Raw genomic sequence first — 12,155 nt, forward strand, 5'->3', positions numbered from 1 at the left:
CAACGGGAAGGCCAGGGCTGGACCCCGAACTCGCTTTCTTACAACGACAGCACGAGATATATTCAGTGCTAACCAGCTCCTGGTCGCGATCGATCTGGTAAAACTGCCATGATTGAAGTTTAGAACTATGGCTATCACGCATATACTTGCAATCGGGGAGTTTAGTGAATCGATAGTATCTACTTAGCTAGCAAGCACTCCTAGAAAACTGCTGTTGTTGTACATATGGGTATTTGCAAGAGGTTTTACTAAGGAATATGGTTAATTTGTTATCCTCGACACGAATTTGGATTGTTTGTTCAGTCGGGTTTTGTGATTTCCTTTACCGTACGAATTTGGTAATAGGAGTGCATCCTTCCGCTTCTATCATTTAGAATCAAAAAATCTTTCGAGCAGAATATTATTGATGCTCAAGAAAGTATTATAATATTATCCTTCGGCCTAGGCGCCTGTTTCTTCCAGATTCGAAACCTTGACTCCAATATTCTAAACCTTCTGTTCTCCCGGTAGCCGTACCAATTGAGATTGTTGCACTTTTACGGGCTGAATTAATCTACTAATGATCGATAACGGTCTCAGCACTAGCGCACCATCATGATAACACAGATGAGCTCAGGAGTAGCCAGCAGGCAGGTAAGTGTGTGCTGATAGCTTCGGTGATTATAGCAATACAACGTCATGTGACTATTTCGTGGTCAAAGTTTGCTTTAAGAGGAATTTTGTAAATGATTTAAGTATATTTAATGGAATGTGTGAAACTTTTTCTATCGCAGATAGGAGGAGGGGTAACTATTTAAGTAAACAGAGGAAGGATAGCCTACGGACCAAAGAAAGGGGGGACAGCACCTAGGTAGTTGCCTTTTGGATACCGTTGCAATCCAAGTTATAGTTATAAGAAACTTAAATGCTTATTGATTCTCAATACCATTTGAATACGTATTGGACACTGCAACCTGGACTACGGTCTCGTCAGAGTAGTCTCGGGGACCATCACTAAAGTAGTGACAGTAGCGCAGGAATCGGTCCGTGGCTGTATATATATACGGGTCAGCATAGAATTTCCAATGCTCCTTGCTCTCGCGATGCTCCTCAATTTTAACCCATTGCATCTCCACCCCAATTCATTTAACTCCGACTTTACCTTGATGTCAAACTCACTGCAGCCTCTTTTTTGGGTCGTTACGGCATCTTGAAGTTCTTTCTCTCGCCACTGTCTTTTCTCGTCGGCTTTCTTCTCTCGATCATTAACTTTCTCTCCTGATCAAGTTTGTACCTATATCAGATATCTAGACATCCACAACCAAGATTCCTAGATCCGCGAGAAATATAGCGAAGAAGGAGGCCGTTGCTAAAAACGGCTCCAACAACCCGTAAATTAGTCGAAGAAGCGTGGGCGACAGTCAGTAGAAGCTGACACGGATGCGACAGCTGCAAAGGCAAGGTTCCACTTAGTACACATCCTAGCTTTGAATTTGCTCTATCTAGGGCTGCTCTGGCTCTAAGAATAGAATATGTCCTGAAGTTTGTTGCAAATTATCATTAAAGCCTAGCATAGCTAACAATCTCTCGATAGCGCCGCGAACCAAACTCAAAGGCAGTGCTCCCTGTCGTTCAGGAGAGCACTCTTAATCACAGCAACGGTGCGAACTCGGCCACAGCTTCTGAGTACGAGACTCAGATTGCAAAGCTGCAAGAACAATTGGCGGAAGCCGAAGAACGGGCAATGGTGTCCGAGGCCAAATTGGCCAAGGCCGAGAAGAAGAATAGGGAACTTCTGGCTTGCGCTGAAAGGCTAGAGGCGAGTTTCAAGAACGAGAAGAAATGGAGCCAATTACGAGAGCTCTGTCGACAGGGCGTAGTGTTCCGTTTGCAACAACATATCGAAAACACCAAGATGAAATCAGTCATCTTCAGCAAGGACGCTCAGAGGAGCACGAAAGCCCTCTTCGGAGATAAACCCGCGTCTTGGGCCATCGATGCATCGGAAATTGATGTTGCCACCCTGGTTTCAGGACTAGAAGTTCTAGAACAGGGCCCAGCCTTTCGGGAGTTCTTTTCGTTTGGGTGCTTCAATGTCTCCACGGGGGAGGCATTGAGGCCTCTCAGGGGCCCCGCGTTCTTCGAGGCACTTGTGGCCTCAACTATTGTCGAAAAGCTTTTCGACAACCCGTTCTCCGCGTGCCCGCCACCAACGCGGGACGCATTAACTGCCGTCCGCGAGGAAATCGCAGAGACGGACCTGCCAGCAGTCTGTAAATGGACAGCCGATACCGTAGCACAGCTTTCCATGTCCGATAAAATCGGCGTGGAAGACTATCGCAGGGGTGCCGTGGATACCCTCAACCGTTACATGAGGGTAGTCATTAACAAAAATGACTACCTATTGCCCGAGGGCATCTAGGGGCTTGAAAGGCTCCTAGATACGATTGTCCAGGAGAGTGCAGAGCTTTCTCTGCACCGGCACCGTCACGAGCAGAAGTTTGGGCTCTTCAAAACCCCGGGGAGAACATTGAGAGGAGAAGTTCTGTGTCCCTTACAAAAAGGACTTGGAGGAAGTCCGGGGTAGGGCCTGGGAGGTGGTGGCGACCATCAGGCCGGTCGATGCTCGCCGCCTGAGGGGGCCTGGTATTTGCACGAGCGCGAGCTTGGCTCTCCGAAAGGTTGCCGAAGCAGACTAATTCGGCCGACACCTTTTGGGAGTTTGGATTCGCTTTCGTCACCCGTTATTTGCATGTAGGAGAATATTGTGGAGGGAGCCCTTCGGAGCTTTTTTTTTTTTGTGTGGGTTCACCTGGCGGCTGAAACACCTGGGTGAGGCAGTAGATGATATTCCGAGAATTTCGTTCCGAACAGGTAAGCTTGCATGTAAAATGCGAGATTGGGTAAAGTACTATGCGACCTTTTTATCGGAAATTTCACGATCCCTTGTGTATTTAGAATAATCGTGCCGTCTTATACTCTACGGATCTATATGTCGGGAATGTAATATTCCCCGTACATTACCGATTTCCATAAAATATAATATCTCTCGAGGCACGACCGATATCCAAAGCTACAGCTACGCCAGATTTTTTAGAATTCGAAAATATTTCCATATCCCCTTGTCATTTGAACATATTATTTGACGACAACCGCAACGATTTTAAGCCACCACCATCCTCTCATCTACTACCAAAACCAGAATGACAGTAGGAGAACAATACAAAATCCTACTGAAGAAAATAAACACCGAACGAGAGTATAGCAGGACCTTACAGGCGGAAATCGTAAGACTGACGAACTTAAACAAAGCCCAAAGATGGCAGAGCAGGTCTCTACGAGACGATATTGACGTCCTCACTCAGCAACTAGACATGAAGGTAGAACCGATGAGAGCAGATTATCTGAATCGGATGAGGGAGTTGGAATCCAGAATACAAGTATTGGGGAATGAGAATCGGGAGTTGAAGAGACGGGTTAGGAGGAGTTATGTTAGTTTCCCGCGGCCGTCGTTTTCGGGAGATGCAGAGGATATGGAAGCAGAGGTTGTTTCACATAGACCGGGAGAAATAATAACAATTATAGATAATTATATTGATCAATTGCCATAGGCAATTTTGACTGTTCAGATGTTTGCGATAAGAATACCACTCTCAAAATTGATTGCCTCTTAAGTCAGGTATGGTGTGATATATACTTACTTAAACTTCTTGTCTCGTACAGACCTAATCTTTATCTTCGCTGATTTGGGGAAATATTGTATGATTACAACTCCCATGATCATGATATTATTTCCTTTCGCACCATTGATAACTAATATTTCCTTACAATTAGTCAGCCCAGTATTGATTCGGCCGCACCAATTCACGCATGCAGGATTATCTAACAGTCCTACACATAAAATGCCGAATTGGACAACTCGTACTCTCACAGCAAAGAAAAGGTGTGATACAAGCCCAACCAAACCACCCAATACAGAGTCATACAGGCTCCACCGTCCAACGGCATCTCCGGCCTCTTAGCGCACACTTGATAGCTTTTTTTTGGCGCTCGTGGAATGTTGGATGTTGCACATGTTTGCACGCTTTTTCCAATTTAGGAAAGTTTTTTCCTACCAAACGTCTTGGCAGTGGCACTAAGGAAAACACAATTAAAAAAAAACTATCGGATTTCTGCGCCTCTTCATTTTGAACCCAGCAACAGCGAATCCACAGCAAATCACAGCACAGAGCCTTTCGCTCCTCCGAATCTGAGAAATTCTCAACACATCAACACCTCGACATCCAACTTCACCTCCATTCAACACACGTACGTCCCTCCATCACAACTCTTCAACACATCCACGCAACCCATATCCGTCCCTACGATATCAAGATTGCTTCAAACGGTCGCTTCTGAAGCCATGGCTAGAACCAAAATCGTGAAACCGGCCTCCAAGCCCGAGTCCAGCGCCAACCCGCAATCTCCGGTCGAGGAGGTCGAGTCCGAAGGCTCGGAGTTCGAACAAGAGAATGCCGATGGTGAACCAGGCTCTGCAACGCGTACCAATAAGCGTAAGAGTGTCTCTGGCTCGAAGACACCGCAGTCGAAGAAGAAGCCAAAGAGAGCCAAGGTCAATACTCCTACCACCGGAGGTCTGGAGTCGCCTACTACCCCTGGTGGACCTAAGACCAAGTACACGTCGCGAGATAACACGGTTCAAGAGATCCGTGAGATCGCTGGCAGTTTGATTAGTAGTATGTAGCTTCCTACCATTACCATTGACTTTTAATATATTTCCATTACTCGTCCTTCCGGTATCCATCTTTATCCACTCTGCTTGCCATGTCTCTGGCCGGTGGTTTCAAGCTGGGACCTGGTTTAACTAGCCAGTTGGTTTTCGCCTATCTATATCTCCATCAACTTTAGCATTGTCTTATCTATCCATCATATATTAACAAGCACTTTCGCTACAGATCTGCTTGGCCGAGAGTTTCCCGCCGAGGCTGTACAATTTCGCGAGTCTAAGGCATCCGCTAAGGGATACTCCTGGTATGTCGACGAAGGCGAACAATTCCCAACTTGTTTCGAACGAGAGGGACCTATGCGCTGGCTCGCTCCAGAGCGTAACGGTGTCTTGAAGATGCTCAAGGAGGGCAAACTCGGTGTAGAGGCCGTCATGATGGCAGACGAGGAGAATGCCGCTGAGGCCCCCGCTGAGGGTGTCGTTGCTCCTCCTCCAGCTGAAGAGGAACTTCTTAACGTCCCCATGGACACCACACAGCCCGGAGAGCCAGTCGCTCCCCCAGTTCCGGATGTCGACGAAGAGGACAAGAATACCGAGAAATAGGATGGGTGTTTCTTCTAAATCTCTCGTTTTCCCTGGACCTTTGCCTGGATTTTTCCCTCCATTCCTTTTCTATCATGAGCAGTGTGAGCAGCCAAAACTACAGCCCCTTTGGCCTTTCTGAATTTCTCTCGAGGCCCCGTGTGGCTGATACTACTATATGCATTTCCTTCTCATCAATACTCCCAACTCCCGAGTCCCATATCTTCGATCTCCTCTCTCGCGCAATTGTGTTTGTTCAAGCAGTCGTATTTACCTGCTAAAGCCTCACAATAGCACAACTCCCCCTCTGTATTTCTACCCTCCTCTCTCCTTCAACGACCACAACATCATATCCTTTTCCTTCTGAAAATACTTCCTCTCGCAGCACCTTCAGTCCGTGCGTGCGGTCACTGTCACCTCCCTTTTCTGGTATTCATCATTCGATTATTTCTCATCGCTGGAGTTCTTTTACTATTTCCTTGCTTGGGTGTGGAAGTCCTGTTTTTCTTGCCCTGGATGCGCATCGCGATATCGTTATTCCTCTGCAATACTCTGTTACCAAATAGCTGGTATCATAATATCCAAATGACTGGTCTTAAATGACCCCAAAACTTACGTTTGCATTGACTCCTTTAATGCTTTCCGGAACGCCTCCGATATGTGAGAAGGATCCTGATGTTCGAATTCTGTTCGCCGCCTGTAATTACACAAGGGCGAGGCTTATGCGAAAAAATTTTCAACACAGCGTGTTGTTTATGTTTGTCACGTGCGACCGAATCCGTTAAGCGAGTGCCGATCAGCTTGGCAATGGCTTGCTGCGTGCTTCTGATTTGGTGCCTGTGTCTCGTCGACGGGTGCCGACAGATAACCGTCTTTGAATGGGGAACTCGGTGAACTTGGCCTGCGGAAGCTAGGGTAGGATAGCTGCCTATTATGAACGGAGAGATACATGGAAATGAACCTAGCAAGACTCACTGAAAACTTGAGGAAGGCCAGTGTACGATCCCAGCTAAACCAGTGCCCAATAGTGCATCTATATGTATATCGTGTAGACATATCGAGGGCGGCTGATACAACATCGCCGCTTTTGCTGTCAATGGGAAGAATAGGATCGTACAAAAGAAACACTCTATTTCAACGGCAAGCTCAACACCGTGCGTTGGACTGGTGAAGATTTGCAGCGTCAACGCGGGGTGTTGAGTGCTTCCCGACTGCGGACGCTGCCGGACGGGCTCCGGGTTGATATAAAATTATGGTATTGGTATCATGGATACACATCTAAACGCTAGATACTCGACAAATGAAAACAAAACTCCTTGGATACATTCCTGAATATTGATAAACGAGGGTATGGAATACTCAGTATTCTGTCAGTAATTCTTTTTCACTAATACCTCCTCGACTCGGTTCCAGCCAGCTCGCTCAACCCTTCTATGCTGTTCCCCTGGCCGGGTAATTCTCCCACGGGCGTACCTTGGAGTTGCCCACCATCCATAGTTTGCTGTGGCTGTTGGGGCTGTACGATAGGCTCTCCTCTCCTCTCTGGAGGCACATATTTTGGCGGGATGACTGCTGCCGCCATTCGAGGGCTATCTGCATTTCCACCATCACCACTCGGCGCCCAAGCACCTCTGGGACTCATGAAACCTTCTCGTTCGCCTGCATCGTGGCGTCCGGCGTAGTGTCCGTAGTCATCGTGCTCATCATACATCCTATCATTCCCGCTATTCCCACTACTTTCGTATTTCATCCCACCTCCCATGGCTTTCCGCGACTTCTTCCTTTCTCGGAAGTACATTATAGCAAATACAATGGCAATCGCCGACGCAACGCCAATACCAGCTGCCATACCAGCAATAACACCGGTTAAAGTTCTTTCGATTATCTGAGGCTCTGTTGTAGCTGTAGGTGAATTTGTTGAAGTTCCGGTAGCCGTTGCGGGACCGGCCGTGCGTGTTCTTGATACCGGTTCGCCATTTATAAATGCGATTTGTCCAACTTCGAATGTAAAGAAATTATCTCGGTTTTGGCAGCAGGAAGGGTTACTGCCGGTTCCGCAGCAGAAAGAGCTCGTGGTGTCGGAGCAGGCGAGGATGTTTTGGCCGGAATTTCTGAAGTCTATTTATTTATCTGTGTTAGAGTGGTTCCGTATTATGTAGATGCGATGGTGAGTCCATGTTACCTCTACACGGCCCAGGACAGCTATCGCTCTGCCATGACTGATCCGTACACGCCCCTCTCTCGTAAAACCCGCGTTCCAGATAACATAACCCCGTTGAAAAGCATGTTGTTTGGTTATTATTCCTACAACAGGCAGAATGCCCTGTCGCGGCGTTATTACATGCCACGTAACCTGGCGCTCTTGAGCCACCGGGGAAAAAGCACGGTCGCGGGTCTGGATCTTGTGCGGAAACTAGCGACGATAGGCTGAGCAGGAGTAACGCTATGGAGAATGTAGTGATGCGTTGCATCTTGTTGGATTATTTTAACCCGGCTAGGCTGTCGGAACTTCGGCCGCGATGTCACGTCACTGATGCAGAGATTTGACAGCTTGGAGAAAAGATTGAAAGGAAAAACTATCTTCTGAAGATTCGGGTTTCGATATTTACAAAAAAGCCATCTGCGAAAAAGGATCCAAAGGAAAGAAAAAAAATTGAAAATCAAAAAGAAAACCTAACGGCAAAAAGGTCTTAGGTCTCCAGGGGAAAAGGTTCAAATATAAGGAGACATCAGCTGCCGGGTTCCCCCTCTACATATTTAAAACATCCCGAGCTCGAGAAATGAAGCTTTGATCTACCAGTTGTGTTTCTGACAATCCAATCCATGAACCAGGCTTGGCCAAAGCAGAAAATTTACTTTCCTATCCTAGGATGCACCGATGTCCTCATCGAATATTTGGGTTTTCCTGTCGGACTGTTGGGGAACCCGCTGTATTGTATCTGGAGATTTGAGGTGGAGCCCCACTGCTCCGACGCTCAAGCGTCATGGTTCCTGGTCTAGTTGATACTATTTTGAGACTTGCGGTTTATCATTGCATTGTGGGTAAGCTAGCAGATGGAAGGATATTGGAGGTGAGGACTAAGCAGGATCGTCGATGGCAATGACGAGCGCAATTTCGTTTGGGAATCTTAAGAGCCATATTGTATACCGTTTTGAGTTGTATATATCCCCGTGAACCATTGAGCCTTAGCCTTGAGCGGGAGGCGAGAAAAACGGTCAGTATCAAAGGCGACCTGCAGATCGTGGCGGTACAAACCTGCTTACAGGCTGGGGACTTAAAACGGGGGAACGAAAAAGTACCTGATTGCTCATGAGCCTCCTCTAGTATAACTTTGAAGTCAAGAAAAGAAGCCATTTCGAAAAGTATTGCGGGGCCAATTATAGTAACAACCGGCCATGGCCGTGTGCCGGCAGTTGTGCGTCGACAGGTACTAGCAAAGCCACATTCGATTTGGAATTCACGTGGAGGCAAAACTCAACACAAGAAAATTGGCTGTGAGCTTTCATTGTGAGCTGTTTCGTCTTAATGTTCGGTGGTATCGTGAGAGAAAAAAACCATCCGGGTACGGATACAGAATGGGCCTGCGGTCTTTTTCTGGGCTTCGGGAAGTGACAATGGTCCAGGTTTATTTCCAAATTTTGAGACGTGAAGCGGAGCCTCAACTACCATTAATAGGCACGGTTGTTTCGGCAAGCAGAAATATGCATCGTCTTTGCGCGAATGGCTGGACTTTTGAAAATATTAAAATCTTTGAAAGGATATTTCTGTCCGCATATCCGTGACCCTTTTTGATTCTCAACAGGAGCGCCCTTCAACATAAATATCATGACTTAGTAAAAGATGGTGTATCGAGCCGAGCAACATGCTCGACATAGACTAGGTCTAACGCCTCGTCTCGTAATTCCGGTCGCTGATCGAAGCTAAGGCCTCTCTGCAAGTCACTGTCCAATACGTAATACTGGATATACAAAATTAATTCCCAGCTTGTTCCGATTATATAATTGTGCCCTTGTCCTAGCACGTGTGCCTAGATGCTAGGAGAGAAAACTTGGAAAGCAACAGTAGGATCCTCTGTTTCTCGCCAGGCTATCGATCGAACCAGTTTCGCGCCAAGCGGACCCGAGTCATGGACCAAGGTAAGCTTGACATCCTCCCATGCCTCTTACACCTGCCTGGCGATTACAGAAATGAAGCTAAGGCGGAAGCTATCTTGCCTACGCCGGATATATTGTCGAAGCAAAGCTTGCTCTATGAGAACAAAGCTTGGAGCTTCCCCGTTGAATATGTCAACGGGATACGCTAGCGTAAGTATTGTAGATCTCAATATTCCAGCATTGCAGGATATATAATGCCTAGGTTAACAGCAATTTTAAGTCAGGGATTCGAGACAAGGTCATGCTCCAATGCGCCTGGATTTCTTTTTTTTTTGTAGTAGGAACGCTGCTTCTAGGGGTTGGCTGCCGTCAACTTGTAATTTCCAGGAATGGTTTGCAGCTGTAGAAACTGGAATATAATAATTATGTAGGGACTTCTCCACCGACAAGTCCGTACCAAGATATCCAAGATACCGTCGTACAGCATGCGAAACAGTGGGGGACTTCTGTGGAAGCTTGAGAAAGCCTGACATGCAGCTCGAGAGGCGGAAGCGAATGTCTGTACACCCGTGGCGTCGAAAATGCATTAACGCCGCGGCGAGATGACAAAATGATCCAGACTATTGAACGTTGAATGGTCTAAACTCCAGTATACTCGTACTGCCATCTAGACATTCAAAGAACTTGGGCTGTTTGAGAGGTCGTGATATACCCCGAAGTTTTGGCAGGAATTCTCAATCTCTCATAAAATATGTATAGAGAAGAGATATCACAATTCCAGAACTAGGCTAGAAACTTCGGGGCATCTACGCATTCTGGATTACCGAATTGCCCCCTAGTTTTCCATCACGAGGACCTTTGTCATACCCCCAAATTTCCTCGATACAAAGCCATGAAACATTTTCTCGCCTGGGTTTCGAAAAATCCCCGGCGAACATATCCGATAGAGGGCTACGACAGGGGTATTATGAATTGAGCCAATCGTAGTGCGGAGAAACCGGCTAAGTTTCGACTTGGCTCGATCTGGCCACACCATGTTGGGGTCGGAGGATGGATGTGGAGGACTCTTTCTTGGTCACGTTGGACAGACTTGTCGGCTGTGAAGCCCGCGGTCCGCAAAACCGCTGCCGGCTTAGGGTTCCGTCTCGAATATATCGGCTTATGTTTGCAAGACAACGCCTGAATCGAATCTTGTTCGTTCATGAACAAGGAAGTTGTTGATATTATATACCCATTACAACCTATTCCCTACAAGAAGCTGGATTATAAAATGGACGCCTCGTCGCTCCTCATCATGCTTCTCCATTCTCATCAATATCCTAGCGATCGGGATCACATATCCAGCTGATATCTTTGGGAACAGGTTTCCTTTGACGTCTCCTTCTATTCACAATTTTTGCAACAAAAACAACAAATTTCACGAATCCTCTTTTCGTTACGAATCTCTATCAAACATGAAGGTCTCTGTTATTGCCGCCGCTGTAGGCCTGGCTGCCTCTGCCAATGCCCACGCAATTATGCAAAGGATCTCCGTCAATGGAGCCGATAAGGGTCTCTTGACTGGTATCCGCGCCCCAGGAAACAATAACCCCGTCGGAGACGTCAGCTCCCAAGATATCATCTGTGGTGCCAGTGGAACCACTTCCAGCTCTATCATCGATGTCGCTCCAGGTGACAAAATTGGTTTTCAATGGCAGCACGTCATTGGTGGCCCACAGGGTTCTAATGACCCAGACAACCCGATCGCTTCCTCCCACAAGGGACCCATCCAGCTCTACCTCGCCAAGGTTGATAACGCAGCCTCTGCCTCCAAGACCGGCCAACGATGGTTTAAGGTTGCCTCTGAGGGTCTCAGCGGTGGCAAGTGGGGTGTTGACACCATGATCCAAAACAACGGTTGGTGGTATGCAAACCTCCCAACCTGCTTGGCTCCAGGTGACTACCTCGCCCGTGCCGAGATCATTGCTCTCCACAGCGCCTACAGCAGCCAGGGTGTGCAATTCTACACATCTTGCGCTCAACTTAGAGTCGGCGGCTCCGGCAGCTGGACTGGCTCCAACTTCCTCAGCTTCCCAGGCTCTTACTCCCAGAGCGACCCTGGTATCCTCCTCAACATTTACGGAACTTCCGGCAAGCCCGATAACGATGGCAAGACATACGTTGCCCCTGGTGGTGCAGTTCAGCAGCAGCAGTGCGGTGGCGGCGGTAACCCAACAACTACTGCTGCTCAAACTACCCTTCGCACTACTACCGCTGCCGCTCAGACCACCCGAACTACTACTCCCGGCGGTAGCAGTGGTGGAAGTGGCGCCCCGATGTACGGACAGTGCGGTGGCGAAGGTTGGACTGGCCCAACTTCCTGCGCATCGGGAACCTGTCAAGTTCTTAACCCATACTACTCCCAGTGCCTATAAATGTTTCTTTAACCAGCTATTGAATTTTGTTTTGAAAGGAGGTAGGATTTTGAAGGAATCGGTATCCCTAGAAGGGTAGGGGGTCCCTTCATATGTATATATACCCACCATTTGGCGGATGCATCTTTGTTTGTGCTCGCAGCCCTTTTTTTTATCTTTTATGATGTGTATATATTAGTCTGCACCGGGAGGAAACTCTTTTGATGTAGCAACCCAATATTATTTTTTGAGCATGAATGACTTTCTTCAACTAATTTTCTAACCTAGTCTCATGGGCATACATATAATCTATAGTTATCTAAAATCTCGAAAGGACAAAGGTGTATCAAAACTTTGCGTAGAAATAGAAATCAAGCCGC

The 12,155-nt window shown here is 47.3% G+C and overlaps 5 protein-coding genes across 5 annotated transcripts; 4 read left to right on the plus strand and 1 right to left on the minus strand.

Annotated features, from left to right (window-relative positions):
- Window positions 1–594: 594 nt before the first annotated feature.
- DFL_003706 (uncharacterized protein) lies at window positions 595–2,401 on the plus strand (the record flags this gene model as incomplete). Its single annotated transcript, XM_067632681.1, has 2 exons — window positions 595–633; window positions 1,574–2,401. 2 exons carry the CDS (start codon window positions 595–597, stop codon window positions 2,399–2,401), a joined length of 867 nt encoding a protein of 288 aa, XP_067490926.1.
- Window positions 2,402–3,182: 781 nt separating this feature from the next.
- DFL_003707 (uncharacterized protein) lies at window positions 3,183–3,653 on the plus strand (the record flags this gene model as incomplete). The annotated part of the gene is made up of 2 exons (XM_067632682.1): window positions 3,183–3,524; window positions 3,591–3,653. 2 exons carry the CDS (start codon window positions 3,183–3,185, stop codon window positions 3,651–3,653), a joined length of 405 nt encoding a protein of 134 aa, XP_067490927.1.
- A 728-nt stretch (window positions 3,654–4,381) lies between these two features.
- DFL_003708 (uncharacterized protein) lies at window positions 4,382–5,308 on the plus strand (the record flags this gene model as incomplete). The annotated part of the gene is made up of 2 exons (XM_067632683.1): window positions 4,382–4,715; window positions 4,935–5,308. The coding sequence occupies 2 exons, from the start codon at window positions 4,382–4,384 to the stop codon at window positions 5,306–5,308; spliced, it is 708 nt and encodes a 235-aa protein (XP_067490928.1).
- A 1,366-nt stretch (window positions 5,309–6,674) lies between these two features.
- Window positions 6,675–7,758, minus strand: DFL_003709 (uncharacterized protein; the record flags this gene model as incomplete). The annotated part of the gene is made up of 2 exons (XM_067632684.1): window positions 6,675–7,405; window positions 7,470–7,758. The coding sequence occupies 2 exons, from the start codon at window positions 7,756–7,758 to the stop codon at window positions 6,675–6,677; spliced, it is 1,020 nt and encodes a 339-aa protein (XP_067490929.1).
- A 3,078-nt stretch (window positions 7,759–10,836) lies between these two features.
- On the plus strand, window positions 10,837–11,796 carry DFL_003710 (uncharacterized protein; the record flags this gene model as incomplete). Its single annotated transcript, XM_067632686.1, has 1 exon — window positions 10,837–11,796. The coding sequence occupies one exon, from the start codon at window positions 10,837–10,839 to the stop codon at window positions 11,794–11,796; it is 960 nt and encodes a 319-aa protein (XP_067490930.1).
- Between the last annotated feature and the right edge of the window lie 359 nt (window positions 11,797–12,155).

The sequence above is a fragment of the Arthrobotrys flagrans genome (assembly GCF_004000055.1).
Source record: "Arthrobotrys flagrans strain CBS H-5679 chromosome Unknown unitig_0, whole genome shotgun sequence".
Taxonomy (NCBI): Eukaryota; Fungi; Ascomycota; class Orbiliomycetes; order Orbiliales; family Orbiliaceae; genus Arthrobotrys; species Arthrobotrys flagrans.